The sequence below is a fragment of the Oncorhynchus gorbuscha genome, linkage group LG23 (genome assembly GCF_021184085.1).
Source record: "Oncorhynchus gorbuscha isolate QuinsamMale2020 ecotype Even-year linkage group LG23, OgorEven_v1.0, whole genome shotgun sequence".
NCBI lineage: Eukaryota > Metazoa > Chordata > Actinopteri > Salmoniformes > Salmonidae > Oncorhynchus > Oncorhynchus gorbuscha.
In genome coordinates this window covers 37,248,684-37,264,370 of record NC_060195.1, presented here as the reverse complement: position 1 = coordinate 37,264,370, position 15,687 = coordinate 37,248,684, and the positions used below count along the sequence as shown (strand labels likewise).

General features: G+C 44.1%; 1 protein-coding gene across 4 annotated transcripts in view; it reads left to right on the top strand.

Moving 5' to 3' along the window:
* Positions 1-15,687, top strand: part of LOC124011443 (neuronal acetylcholine receptor subunit alpha-7-like) — a 73,960-nt gene that overhangs the window by 17,582 nt on the left and 40,691 nt on the right. For all 4 annotated transcript variants that reach the window (XM_046324837.1, XM_046324836.1, XM_046324839.1 and 1 more), the window contains one exon: positions 14,773-14,912. In XM_046324837.1, coding sequence (XP_046180793.1) covers positions 14,773-14,912 — 140 coding nt within the window. The remainder of the gene's footprint in view (positions 1-14,772; positions 14,913-15,687) is intronic.

Genomic DNA, 15,687 nt, shown 5'->3' with positions numbered 1-15,687 from the left:
AATCAAATTTTATTTGTCACATACACATGGTTAGCAGATGTTAAATGCGAGTGTAGCGAAATGCTTGTGCTTCTAGTTCCAACAATGCAGTGATCACCAACAAGTAATCTAACTAACAATTCCAAACTACTGTCTTATACACAGTGTAAGGGGATAAGGAACATGTACATAAGGATATATGAATGAGTGATGGTACAGAGCAGCATACAGTAGATGGTATCGAGTACAGTATATACATATGAGATGAGTATGTAGACAAAGTAAACAAAGTGGCATAGTTAAAGTGGCTAGTGATACATGTGTTACATAAGGATGCAGTCGATGATGTAGAGTACAGTATATACATATGCATATGAGATGAATAATGTAGGGTAAGTAACATTATATAAGGTAGCATTGTTTAAAGTGGCTAGTGATATATTTACATCATTTCCCATCAATTCCCATTATTAAAATGGCTGGAGTTGGGTCAGTGTCAATGACAGTGTGTTGGCAGCAGCCACTCAATGTTAGTGGTGGCTGTTTAACAGTCTGATGGCCTTGAGATAGAAGCTGTTTTTCAGTCTCTCGGTCCCAGCTTTGATGCACCTGTACTGACCTCGTCTTCTGGATGATAGCGGGGTGAACAGGCAGTGGTTCGGGTGGTTGATGTCCTTGATGATCTTTATGGCCTTCCTGTAACAACGGGTGGTGTAGGTGTCCTGGAGGGCAAGTAGTTTGCCCCGGTGATGCGTTGTGCAGTCCTCACTACCCTCTGGAGAGCCTTACGGTTGAGGGCGGAGCAGTTGCCGTACCAGGCGGTGATACAGCCCGCCAGGATGCTCTCGATTGTGCATCTGTAGAAGTTTGTGAGTGCTTTTGGTGACAAGCCAAATTTCTTCAGCCTCCTGAGGTTGAATAGGCGCTGCTGCGCCTTCTTCACGACGCTGTCAGTGTGAGTGGACCAATTCAGTTTGTCTGTGATGTGTATGCCGAGGAACTTAAAACTAGCTACCCTCTCCACTACTGTTCCATCGATGTGGATAGGGGGGTGTTCCCTCTGCTGTTTCCTGAAGTCCACAATCATCTCGTTAGTTTTGTTGACGTTGAGTGTGAGGTTATTTTCCTGACACCACACTCCGAGGGCCCTCACCTCCTCCCTGTAGGCCGTCTCGTCGTTGTTGGTAATCAAGCCTACCACTGTTGTGTCGTCCGCAAACTTGATGATTGAGTTGGAGGTGTGCGTGGCCACGCAGTCGTGGGTGAACAGGGAGTACAGGAGAGGGCTCAGAACGCACCCTTGTGGGGCCCCCGTGTTGAGGATCATCGGGGAGGAGATGTTGTTGCCTACCCTCACCACCTGGGGGCGGCCCGTCAGGAAGTCCAGTACCCAGTTGCACAGGGCGGGGTCGAGACCCAGGGTCTCGAGCTTGATGACGAGCTTGGAGGGTACTATGGTGTTGAATGCCGAGCTGTAGTCGATGAACAGCATTCTCACATAGGTATTCCTCTTGTCCAGGTGGGTTAGGGCAGTGTGCAGTGTGGTTGAGATTGCATCGTCTGTGGACCTATTTGGGCGGTAAGCAAATTGGAGTGGGTCTAGGGTGTCAGGTAGGGTGGAGGTGATATGGTCCTTGACTAGTCTCTCAAAGCACATCATGATGATGGAAGTGAGTGCTACGGGGCGGTAGTCGTTTAGCTCAGTTACCTTAGCTTTCTTGGGAACGGGAACAATGGTGGATCTTGAAGCATGTGGGAACAGCAGACTGGTATAGGGATTGATTGAATATGTCCGTAAACACACCGGCCAGCTGGTCTGCGCATGCTCTGAGGGCACGGCTGGGGATGCCGTCTGGGCCTGCAGCCTTGCGAGGGTTAACACGTTTAAATGTCTTGCTCACCTCGGCTGCAGTGAAGGAGAGACCGCATGTTTCCGTTGCAGGCCGTGTCAGGGGCACTGTATTGTCCTCAAAGCGGGCAAAAAAGTTATTTAGTCTGCCTGGGAGCAAGACATTCTGGTCCGTGACTGGGCTGGATTTCATCTTGTAGTCCGTGATTGACTGTAGACCCTGCCACATGCCTCTTGTGTCTGAGCCATTGAATTGAGATTCCACTTTGTCTCTGTACTGACGCTTAGCTTGTTTAATAGCCTTGCGGAGGGAATAGCTGCACTGTTTGTATTCAGTCATGTTGCCAGACACCTTGCCCTGATTAAAAGCAGTGGTTCACGCTTTCAGTTTCACGCGAATGCTGCCATCAATCCACGGTTTCTGGTTAGGGAATGTTTTTATCGTTGCTATGGGAACGACATCTTCGACGCACGTTCTAATGAACTCGCACACCGAATCAGCGTATTCGTCAATATTTCCATCTGACGCAATACGAAACATGTCCCAGTCCACGTGATGGAAGCAGTCTTGGAGTGTGGAGTCAGCTTGGTCTGACCAGCGTTGGACAGACCTCAGCGTGGGAGCCTCTTGTTTTAATTTATGCCTGTAGGCAGGGATCAGCAAAATGGAGTCGTGGTCAGCTTTTCCGAAAGGGGGGCGGGGCAGGGCCTTATATGCGTCGCGGAAGTTAGAGTAACAATGATCCAAGGTTTTACCACCACTGGTTGCGCAATCGATATGCTGATAAAATTTAGGGAGTCTTGTTTTCAGATTGGCTTTGTTAAAATCCCCAGCTACAATGAATGCAGCCTCCGGATAAATGGTTTCCAGTTTGCAAAGAGTTAAATAAAGTTCGTTCAGAGCCATCGATGTGTCTGCTTGGGGGGGAATATATACGGCTGTGATTATAATCGAAGAGAATTCTCTTGGAAGATAATGCGGTCTACATTTGATTGTGAGGAATTCTAAATCAGGTGAACAGAAGGATTTGAGTTCCTGAATGTTTCCTTCATCACACCATGTCCCGTTAGTCATGAGGCATACGCCCCCACCACTCTTCTTACCAGAGAGATGTTTGTTTCTGTCGGCGCGATGCGTAGAGAAACCCGTTGGCTGCACCGCCCTGGATAGCGTCTTCCCAGTAAGCCATGTTTCCGTAAAGCAGAGAACGTTGCAGTCTCTGATGTCCCTCTGGAATGCCACCCTTGCTCGGATTTCATCAACCTTGTTGTCGAGAGACTGGACATTGGCAAGAAGAATGCTGGGAAGTGGTGCGCGATGTGCCCTTTTTCGGAGTCTGACCAGAAGACCGCCGCGTTTCCCTCTTTTCGGAGTCGTTTCCTTGGGTCGCTGCATGCGATCCATTCCGTTGTCCTGTTTGTAAGGCAGAACACAGGATCCGCGGCGCGGAAAACATATTCTTGGTCGTACTGATGGTGAGTTGACGCTGATCTTATATTCAGTAGTTCTTCTCGACTGTATGTAATGAAACCTAAGATGACCTGGGGTACTAATGTAAGAAATAACACGTAAAAAAACAAAAAACTGCATAGTTTCCTAGGAATGCGAAGCGAGGCGGCCATCTCAGTCGGCGCCGGAAGTAAAATAAAGCAAAGCACAACAGCAAAGGATCTTGTGAAGATGCTGGAGGAAACAGGTACAAAAGTATCTATATCCACAGTAAAACGAGTCCTATATCGACATAACCTGAAAGGCCGCTCAGCAGGGAAGAAGCCACTGCTCCAAAACCGCCATAAAAAAGCCAGACTACGGTTTGCATCTGCACATGGGGACAAAGATCATACTTTTTGGAGAAATGTCCTATGGTCTGACGTGAAACAAAAATAGAACTGTTTGGCCATAATGACCATCGTTATGTTTGAAGGAAAAAGGGGGTGGCTTGCAAGCTGAAGAACACCATCCCAACCGGGAAGCACGGGGGTGGCAGCATCATGTTGTGGGGGAGCTTTGCTACAGGAGGGACTGGTGCACTTCACAAAATAGATGGCATCATGAGGGAGGAAAATTATGTGGATATTTTGAAGCAACATCTCAAGACCTTGACAGGGAATTTTAACTAGGATTAAATGTCAGGAATTGTGAAACTGCGTTTAAATGTATTTGGCTATGGTGTATGTAAACTTCCAACTTCAACTGTGCCTAATACACAAATCTAAAGGGGTGAATGAGAATATGTACATGTAGGTATATGGATGAACGATGGCGAAGGTGCAATAGATGGTATAAAATACAGTATATGCATGTGATATGAGTAATGTAAGGTCCCGGCTTTGATGCACCTATACTGACCTCTCTTTCTGGATGGTAGCGGTGTGAACAATCAGTGGCTCGGGTGGTTGTTGTCCTTGATCTTTTTAGTCTTTTCTGTGACAATGAGTGCTGTAGGTGTCATGGAGGGCAGGTCGTTTGCCCCGGTGATGCGTTGTGCAGACTCCTCCATCCTCTGGAGAGCCTTGCAGATGAGGGCGGTGCAGCTGCTGTACCAGGCTGTGATACAGGCCGATAGGATGCTCTCGATTGTGCATCTGTAAAAGTTTGTCAGGGTTCTGTCTATGGACCATTTCAGTCTGCTGTCTCTTCATTGTTGGTAATCAGGCCCACTACTGTTGTCGTCTGAAACCTTGATGATTGAGTTGGAAGCATGCATGGCCACGCAGTCGTGGGTGAACAGTGAGTACAGGAGGGGGCTGAGCATGCACCCTTTTGGCCCTAGTGTTGAGGGTCAGCGAAGTGGAGATGTTGTTTCCTACCTTCACCACCTGGGTGCAGCCCGTCAGAACGTCCAGGACCCAATTGCACAGGGCGGGGTTGAGACCCATGGCCTCCCGCTTGCTGATGAGCTTGGAGGGTACTATGGTGTTGAATGCTGAGCTGTAGTCAACGAACAGCATTCTTACATAGATATTCATTTTGTCCAGATGGGATAGGGCAGTGTGCAGTGTGATGGCGATTGCTTGTGGCTGTGATGTTTAGCCACCTTGTTGTTGTTTTTACATCTGTTTTTACAGAGGATGTTAATTTACTGTACATTCCACCCACTCTTTTGCTCGTTTATTCCCTCATTTTTAGACCCAAGCTCCCTACCTTTTTGCATTTTGTACAGCCCAACTTTGAATTATGCATGACCAGCCAGGGCTTATACGTTTGCTTGTTCTTGAACTGCAAATTGCACCTGCTCCGAGCACTTCGTCGGTGGATGCACTGCCCCCCTCCCCCAGGTCCCCGTCTCCCTCTCCCACTAAGTCTGACTCACTAGGAGGCCTGCTAGCTTGTGGAGCTGCCGGTGGTGATGCTGAACTGGTGGGATTAGTATTGCCATCAGGAACAGTTTGCCGCTCACCCCTCTCCTCCAGCACTGACATTTCCTTGGCTCGTTCTGGGTTCGATTCACCATCTTTCTCTGGATTTTTGAACTTGAAAAATGTCAAACTTGATTGCCTTTTCTTATCCATTTTTTATTTGGCTTTCCCCTGATTCAAATTCAGTAGGGAGACGACTCTATGTGACGTGATTATGTAGGGACCTCTTCACTAGCTGACCACCACTACCAATACCTGTGTCAGGATTAGGTACTTACCCCACTGGCCCTCCCCATAACCTCTATGTACAAATATAAGAGCAGGTCTGGAATCAGTGTGGCAGGATAGGATTATTACATAGAAAGATCAGCACGTTTTTACATGATGGTCTTTCTGGGGGGCGGGAAAAATAACGAGGGGGCAACTTGATTTAATACTGATCGCTATGATTAGAATGTCTACAGTGCAAACAGTTACATAATTAATAACTCATGCCTCGAGAGGTACCGGATGCCAGAACAAACAAAGTCAAATCTGAGAGGTGCCGGATCCTGTTCCGGCAGGATCTGGCTGAAATTAAGCACTGGTCATGCCATGCGGCACTTTGGGGTGGACACTCACCTGTCTCGATCAATGACAGAGGACTTGAAATAGAAAAGATGGTGGCGCACACTGTTGACTGACTTCAATGAGCAGAAAAGTATTTATTTTTTATAACGGAGCATTTTCTAAATTCAAACGGACCCCCTGCAACTGGACACAGACATTTCGAGACTCCTGTTTCCGCCAATCAAGGATGAAGACCGCATCGCCAAGCTAAGGTCGGATGAAAATTCTCTGTGCTTCACCAAACAGTGCCTATTGTCATGACTGTTCTGATCAGATCAGATTATCTCTCAACCCCAATAGAGGAGGAGAGAGGGGTCTGAAGATGTGGTTTGTCATAAGGTGAATGCACCAATTTGTAAGTCGCTCTGGATAAGAGCGTCTGCTAAATGACTTAAATGTAAATGTAATGTGGGGTGTTTATGACCCCTCACACCCATGGTAAATCTTAGGCCACAAATTCCTTTGTCCTGTTACTATGGAGAACCAGCCTCATAACATTAAACATGAAATAAAGGGACTTTGGAACAATGGTTTCCGTCAGCCACAATGGTGATCATGACGATAGATGGAACATGAAAATGTATGTTGTTTTGTTTTTAAAGGTTAATAGATGACGTTAATACGAAAACATTGTAACATTAAGAGTTTTCCCAGTATATGTTTGATGTTTATACTGTCATGTTTTGTCTTATATTGTCTTGTCATTTTGCTTTTCCTTCTGTTCGTTTTCCCCCTGCTGGTCTTTTTAGGTTCGTTCCCCTTTTTCTCTCTCCCTTCCTCTCTCTCTTCTCTCTATCGTTCCGTTCCTGCTCCCAGCTGTTCCTATTCCCCTAATCAATCATTTAGTCTTCCCACACCTGTTCCCTATCTTTTCCCCTGATTAGAGTCCCTATTTCTTCCCTTGTTTTCCGTTCCTGTCCTGTCGGATCCTTGTCTATTGTTCACCGTGCTGTGTCTGTGTATCGCCCTGTCGTGTCGTGTTTCCCTCAGATGCTGCGTGGTGAGCAGGTGTCTGAGTCTGCTACGTTCAAGTGCCTTCCCGAGGCAACCTGCAGTTCATGATCGAGTCTCCAGTCTGTTCTCGTCATTACGAGTGGAATTTTGCTTTATGATTGTAGATTTACTTTACTGGATTAAAGACTCTGTTTTCGCCAAGTCGCTTTTGGGTCCTCATTCACCTGCATAACATATACATTGTACGTTGTATGGAAAATGTCCAAATCAAAGAGAATGTTTTGGTAAAGATGAAATGTGAAGTTATTTGTTTAAAATTGGATTTGAGTAAAATCTAGACCGTGCCTCTTAACTTGGTACGCCCAGAGAATTGCCCTAAAGGCGGTTACGCCCACTTCTGACCCGAGGGTATAAAACCTGTGAGTGAAGAATTAACATATCAGACTAAGTGACCCAAGCTGCAGCCGCGGTCTAGAAAAGTCAACGAACCCAAAACAAGTTTGAAGACAAATATTTTTCTACCCATGCTACTGATGAGTAGCTGTGTCTAAGCGGGTGAATTCAAGCCAGACCACCTAGCCTCCACTCCCATCGAATCGTGGTATCTGTGAGCGCTGAGCTGTCTGTCCTCAGAAGACCCCTTCCAGAGCAAGGGCGAGGGAACAGACCCCTAAGCCAAAAGGACACTGACATCGTGAGGACAACCAGAGTTGCGCCTGGAGAATGAGCATCCTGAACGGTCCATGCGGGGAATCCACGGAGACCTTCCACACGTAATTACATCATTATATTCTGACCCTATAGAGTGGGAGTTTGGGGCAAGGCTAGGGTTAGAATAAGCATAGCTGGCAAATTCACCCAAATGTATATTTCTCTCGTGTACTTTCTCTTTTTCGCTCTCTTTTAAATCCCCATTTTGGGTAACATGCGCCATAGTGCGTTGGCCCGTTACACTAAGTTCTACCCAACACCCTAGAATGTGTTTTTGTGTATGTGTATCTTTTATCATCATTTTAGCTTTCTAGTAAATAAATACTGAACTAAGATTGGTGTGGTACGAACTCATTGGTGAGACCCGGGTCCGTGCAGATACCCGGATTATGCAACGTTCTGTAGAGGTAACTGATTAATTAGCGGCTGTTGTAAAATCGATATTCTGATATTCTTTGAGTTAATTTGGGAAATAGAAACTCAAAACTAATTTTCCCATGGTGCCCCAGGTTAAGGAGTTAATAATTGCTTAATTCTGTTAATCACGCAATTAGAAACCTTTAATCATTCGATGAGCAACAGTCGTCACATTAACTAAAACAACATCACGACACTATCCTATAACTCCCAGTAATAGATAACAACAATCTTTGGTTAAATCACATTATCTTTTGTAATAATCTGTACTTACAGTTTTCTGCACTTGACTACACTTCAGACATAACTGAACTGCACTACACTGTTCATACACTGTATTTTTTGTATGTTACTCTTTCCCATAACATTCTTGTTGAATACCCAGTTCTCTTTTTGTCTGCATTAAATCTTGTCAATTCTTTGGCTATTATCTGAACATATAAAACAATAGAAATCTTCTGTGAATCCATGAAGGCAGGAACATTTTGAGGATTGATCTGAAAATGTCCATATTTATTTTAAGGTCCTTTATCTGGCTCTGGTACACTGGCAGTAGTGTTTGGCATGATGGGCTGCAGAAGCAGAGTGCTTGTGGCGAATGGTCTCGCCTCTGCGGTGTGTGGTCAGCTGGATAAGACTTCCAAAAGTGGTGTTGGGCTCGTAGACCAACCAACAACTGTTTGGACCTCTTGCCGAAGATTTTCTGGCACTGTACGTCTCCTGGAAAGACATGTTTGTGTTGGAACCTACGTGTTTAGAGACAGACTTTTGTATAGTTTAGGGACATTGGGAGCTGCTTTTGACAGGAAAAATGAGTCAACAGACGGTGTGAGAATTCTTAAGGGGGCAGTTCTTACACAGTATGTGTTGTGTATGGGAGATTGAGTAGAAATGGCACCTTTCAATCGTTCCCTTACAAAACTATACATTTACTGTCTCTAAGCACAACCAAAACCCCCTTCCGCATCTCAAAGACCTGCCTGTAAACCTCCCTCTGCTCTTTGACGTTGACAGATCATTCTTGTCAATAGTAGCGGGGGTTTTGGAGACATGTCTTTGTATTATGTCTTGAGAATCTGCAGAGAGAAATAACGAGGTGGTTGTGTCATCACTGTTGTCGTCTTGATGTTATACCTTTCAGTGTCCGTTGTTGGTTTTTGTCCCACAATCTTGTTGTGCTCCATAAATCAGAAGGGTTGTCCCCTTCCTCATGCTCGTGTACCCAAAATGCCGCCGCTTTGGGGTATTTTTCAGCAGGGGCTGTGGACGCACTCCAGATGACCTGAGATTTACAAAGAGAAAGGGTCAAAAGATAAAAGGGGTAGACTAAATCGATTTCATGTTCTGGAAGGTTCTCTGGTCCTCAGGCTACATCTAACCACCTGTAACCCGATGACACAAACCCATACAAACAGTACCCAATTCACGTTTTATGCCATGCTTACTGTAAATTGAGCTATCTTAGCCGTCAGCTTGTAAATATTTTTCCCAATTTACCTTGGGGTTGGAAACGCATGCTGGTGGAATCAGATTATGTACCACCTACACCAAAACACTCAACAATACACAATTTAACCACTACTAATTGTATTGATCTCTATTAGATCTCTATCTCTTTTAGCACACCTAACATAGACATTTTAATATTGTTAGCTTGCTGTTGGCTAGTTAGTGTCACTAAATTGGCAGCAAGATTGCTAGCCAGCTGAGAACCTACTAATCAACCTTATACAATTTATACACATTCATAATTACTGCCAACACACAGTGTCACGGTATTCGTCATCTGAAGAACAGGAATCATTGGACCAAAGCGCAGCGTGGTAAGGGTTCATGCATGTTTTATTAAAGCCGAACACTATAACAAACATAAACAAGAGAATAACCGAAACAGTCCTGTAAGGTGCAAAACACTAAACAGAAATGAACTACCCACAAAAACCATGTGGGGAAAAAGCTACCTAAGTATGGTTCCCAATCGGGGACAACGATAGACAGCTGTCCCTGATTGAGAACCACACCCGGCCAAAACAAAGAAATACAAAAATATAGAAAAAATAACATAGAATGCCCACCCACATCACACCCAGACCAAACCAAAATAGAGACATAAAAAGCTCTAAGGTCAGGGCGTGACACACAGAGAGTGAGTTAGATATATTGACAATTCTGTTTTTTTCTTTCAGACAAGGGTGGAAATAGATGGCTACCAGATTGAGTTACTCTTATTTGCTAATGTTAGCTAGCTTATGTTAGGGAACATTAGTCAAAGATTGTCTGTTCGTTCTAACATGTTTATTCTGCTGTTGGAAGCTACCAGTCTAGCAGTGACTACCATGGCATTGGCAAAATGAATTGACAGTGATGCGTACCTCTAATCGAGGATCTTCCATTTTGTTGTGAAGGGAGAAAACGATGGTATCGCATCACTTCTCAGCTGTCGTCATCTAAATGGGTTCCCCATCCGTTCAGCCTGAAAATCCCTCTGCTAATCGTTGGTCACCGTAAACATCCTTCTTGATAGCCGCAAACCACTGGCAGCACCTGGGTAAATCTCTGGTGGGTGACAGAAAGGTGACAGATGACTCATTTACGCGCTTGTTTGTAATTAGCACAGCCAGACAGAACACCGTATGGGCATAATGACAAACCTTAGTGAAAAACAAATGTAAACAAAATGCTTAGAGAAGTTCTGAGATTAGTGTGTTGGTCGTTTGAAGTAAACCCCCCATGAACCAAGTTTCTGGGCACTCCCACGTGGTTTATGAACTGGTACAAAAAATGACACTTGATTCAAAGAGTTTTTCAATTTAAATTATTATATGAACTTCTTGCACCCAACAGAATGCTATATATATGGATACAACAATCTCAGCTCTGTAGATTTTGCTGTAAAGAGATAGTATTATTAGATTTACTCTGGTATTGCCACTATATAGCTTGTTTCTGGTCACAGGTTCAGCAATGGTTAAAAAATCACATTCACTTAAAATGAACCTTACAAATAGCACTGTTGGGGGATTTGGAAAGCCATAGTCAGTCAATAAATAATATAATAACACTCATAGGGAAGGTTTTCATCTTTAGTTCACAATCTGTGGATATGTTTAGAAAGATAAAATAATTATGTAAAACATCACAGCACAATTGAAAAATATTTGACACATGGAAACCAAACGAGGGAGGTCTATGGTGATAGGTGAGATGGGCTGAGAGTGGCAGAGGGGTGGGATTAAAGAGCAGAGGTCTATGGTGATAGGTGGGATGGGCTGAGAGTGGCTGAGGGGTGGGATTAAAGAGTTTATGTTTGGTAATATATTATTGTTATGTGACTGCTTTATATAAAAGTACCATGTATGCAAAATGTATATGTGAAATGTGTAGCAGAAAAGCTGTACAAAAACAAAAAGATATTTGTCCTCCGAAGAGGGGGGGTCGTGGAGGGGTTAAACAAATAAAATAAATAATAATATATAAATAAAAATAAATCAATAATAATAATTGTAAATAAAAATATTAAAAATAAAAATTTTGTGGGCACACCCAATCTACCTAGTAGGGTGGTATCAGGATTTGCTATGAATGCCGGACTTAGTGGTTCACTATGAGCAGACGAATACACAGGGACACTGCCTGATGTGCTAGTTGTAGCTTGTGGTTTGGGTAATGTTGATGCATATGATTAAACATAATGTTGTTAATATAGTAATGACTATATGCCGTGGCAGAGCCAGGGTGAAACCCTTTAACTTTAGCATTTTAATTCTTAAACATGGTCCCTTTATAGTGATTTATAGTCACTTTTAATTGACAAATGCTCGAATGGAAGAATAACCTAGTGGAGACGTAAACAGAAGTTTGAATGGTGAACCAGATGAATGGTCGTTTGACCACAAACGGATACATTTTGTATAATTTCATGATCAACAATAAAATTATTGGCTAACATTGCTTCAATTACAAAATGTATTTTCAATAAGCAGTTTTACTCAATCATTTTATTTGTTGTTGCTAGAATTATTAGGGCATTAAGAATAGATTCGTGACACCCTCAGTGGAATGTAGCACACAGCTGTAGGCAGGACAGATGTAGCCTAACAATGAAAAGAATAACCAATCACTGTTAGACGCTGGTCTCACAAAGAGATAGAAACAGAGAAATATAACGAAAGACAGAGACACTATCTCTTAGCACACTCCTCCCCACCACACCTTCCGGAGGCAGAAGAGAGGAGTTAGCGGAGGCCTATCGACTCCTTGGTTAGTAAGAGGAAAAAAGGATGTGGCATTTGACTCTCCTCTTGTGTGTGAGTGTATGAGTGTGTGTGTGACAGACACTGAGACCAAAGAGATCATTTCTTCATTAGAGAAGCTATGAATATCATGAGATTGGGGACATGGAGGAATATGAGTGTGTGTGTGTGTTCTGTGAATCTGTGTTTGTGACTCCAATCTGAACCAAGCAGATGTGGATTTCTCTTTGTCTGCCAAGGAACCTGCTGCAATCCTCCCTGCAGCTGTGTAGCAAAATCATTTTAAAAGTCATTGGAATTTCTAGAATACACTTAACTATCAAAAGTAGAAGTATAAATCATTTTAAATTCCTTATGAATTTGACAATGTTTCTGTCAAAATGTAACAAGCACTTTTGGGTGTCAGGGAAAATGTACAAGCACTTTTGGGTGTCAGGGAAAATGTATGTAAAAAGTACATTATTTTCTCAAGGAATGTAGTGAAGTAAAAGTTGGCAAAAATATAAATAGTAAAGTACAGATACAAAAAAAACTACTTAAGTAGTACTTTAAATATATTTTTTTACTTGGGTGCTTTACACCACTAGTTAGACCTGCCTGGAGTGCCTTACCTCTCACTGGCATTAAGGTACAAAAGTCCCCTCACCATGACAAGGTGACTGTCCCAGAGGAATGTCATCTTGATATATCAGAGAGGAATAAAACATTAGAGAGGATGAGAGGAAGGGGGGGGGGGATGTTTCTGCCAAGCTGCGTATTATGCAGGAGACCTACAGATGCGATGATGTGCATTATGGACAAATATGGATGTGCAGTATGTGGATTGCATAATCTCAACATGTTTTCAGAACCCACAGGGCTGTGCCTTATACAGCAGGTGCTGACTTGCTAATAGTTATATCAATGCACAAGTTGTAAGTATTGATGTGTACTATGGATAGCTCTTTAAACCACTGTTATCAAAGGCTGTGTGCAACATGGGTGTTGTACAGAAGGTGTGCCTATACAGGTGTATAGATATGAAGTATGGGTGTATGGATATAGTATATAGATGTTTAAGTACGCGGCTGTATGAAGAAGTGAGTAAGTGTCGGTGTGCTGCGGTGCTCAGGTTTCTCTCCCCCTCTCTGGCCGTGTCTAGACCTGACAGGTTCATGTAGCTTTAGTGTTCTGATCATGGAGTTCTGATCTCGTCATGCATCTACACCTACATTTTAAATGTGTCCACAGTGTGTCCGGATTCCCTTTTCCCACGCTATATTCAAATGCCGGTATCCATTCTACAAACGGTGGAATAGGCTAAATATGATACCGCAACAGCAACCGATGGCAGTAGCTAACTACTGTAGCTAACTACTGTAGCTAGCTAGCCGGCTAACCTCTGTTAGCTAGCAAGGAATGCTAAAGGGATTGAAAATGGGTTAGCATATTAGCTAGCTGGTTAGCATTTAGGAGTCCAGCAAACACGTTCCTCACACGCTAGGAACGTATTTCCTCGTTATAATGAAAAGGTGCCTCTCGGTCCCAAAACACAATTTTTGTGGAGACTTGTTCGGGGAGCGCTGATGACGTCGCCCACTCTATATGCTTTTGGTAGCCTGATTGTGTCCAGACTGAGGAGAAATCTACACACAATGTATCTCTGACCAGCTCCTGAAGTGGTCAGACAGATCTGAACACAATCAGACCACAAAGCCACTTTTGTGCGTCTAAACCCGTCTTTTCAATGTGATCTTCCTATTCTGATAGCAGAAGTCACATGTAAGTATCAAGTGTAGACATTACCTCTCCCTCTTTCTCGCTCTGAACTCCCAATAGAGTCCTGTCCTGCTGTAACCTCACTATGGCCCCAGTGGACCTCATCAGCAACACACTGGGACAGAGACACTCTCCCTACATTTCTCTCACTGTCTCTCTCTCCTTTCGCTCCATGATTTTTCTCTCTCTTTTATGGATATGTGACTGTCTGTGCATGTCTTCCACAGTCTGCCCTTCCTGGTGTTGGCTGTGCAATGGGGTGAGAGGTGTGAACCCAAAGCCAACGTGTACTGTAGACTACAACTGCTTGCCTCTTATCTATACAGTTGTCTATGAACCAACCCAGAACAGCGTGTCTAGGACTGGAGTGTTTTCTTGTGAACTCTGTCTGCACATTTCGGTTATGTATTCATTTCTCTCTCATGGAGAACACATTTAGGCCATGCATCTGTTTAGCCATCGTTCTGAACAAACTCCCTTTTAGGATCAGTTAATGAACAGCCTGTGTGTTTTAATGACCATTGTCCTTAACTGACCAGTGCTGCAGGTAGTTATAGTCCTCTCCTCTCCTCTCCTCTCCTCTCCTCTCCTCTCCTCTCCTCTCCTCTCCTCTCCTCTCCTCTCCTCTCCTCTCCTCTCCTCTCCTCTCCTCTCCTCTCCTCTCCTCTCCTCTCCTCTCCTCTCCTCTCCTCTCTTAATGGGATCAGTGGGACAGAGGGAAGAGAGTGGAGAAGAGTCAAGGGGATGAAAGCTGGTCCAGCAAACACATCATCCTAATCGCCACTGACCCCCCCCCCCTCCCACCCAGCCAACTGAGAAACTGTAGAATAGATATTTTATTAACTAACATGAACTCTCACTGGTTCCCTTGTTGTTCCCCAGGGTCCCTACAGGGGGAGCACCAGCGCAGACTGTACAAGGAGTTGATGGCCAACTACAACCGCCTGGAGAGGCCAGTGATCAACGACTCCTCTCCTCTTCTGGTGGAGCTGGGAATGACTCTGCTGCAGATCATAGACGTGGTGAGGGAGCGACTGTGTGTTTGTGTGTGTCGGGGTGTGGGTGCGTGTGAGAGGGTGAATTAATTTGTCGGCTAGCTGTTTATGTGTGTGGGGGTGTATGTTGATTTAACAAGGACTGACACTTTCACTACTGGTGTGTAAGACAGATGCTTTAACTTCAAACATTCTGTTGAGAGTGTGTGTGTATGTGTGTGTGTGTGCGTGTGTGTAGAGGTGACGTACAGTGGCAGGTATGTACTTCTGAGATTAGGTCCCGTATCTGCAGACATGTAGAGATAATGCACTTCTGCTGTTTGCCTCCTGTTATATAAGACCTCCCAGAGAGACTCGCACGCACGCACGCACACACGCACACACACACGCACGCACGCACACACACACTGTATGTGTATACACTGTGTGTACAAAACATTAAGAACGATTTCCATGACATAGACTGACCAGGTGAATCCAGGTGAACTCTATGATCCCTTATTGATGTCACTTGTTAAATCCACTTCAATCAGTGTAGATGGAGGGGAGGAGAACGGTTAAAGAAGGATTCATAAACCTTGAGACAACTGAGACAGTGATTGTGTATGTGTGCCATTCAGAGGGTGAATGGGCAAGACAAAAGATTGAAGTGCCTTTTGAACGGGGTTTAGTAGTAGGTGCCAGGTGCACCGGTTTGTGTCAAGAACTGCAATACTGCCTGTTTTTATACGCTCAACTGTTTCCTATGTGTATCTAGAATGGTCCACCACCCAAAGGACATCCAGCCAACTTGACACAACTG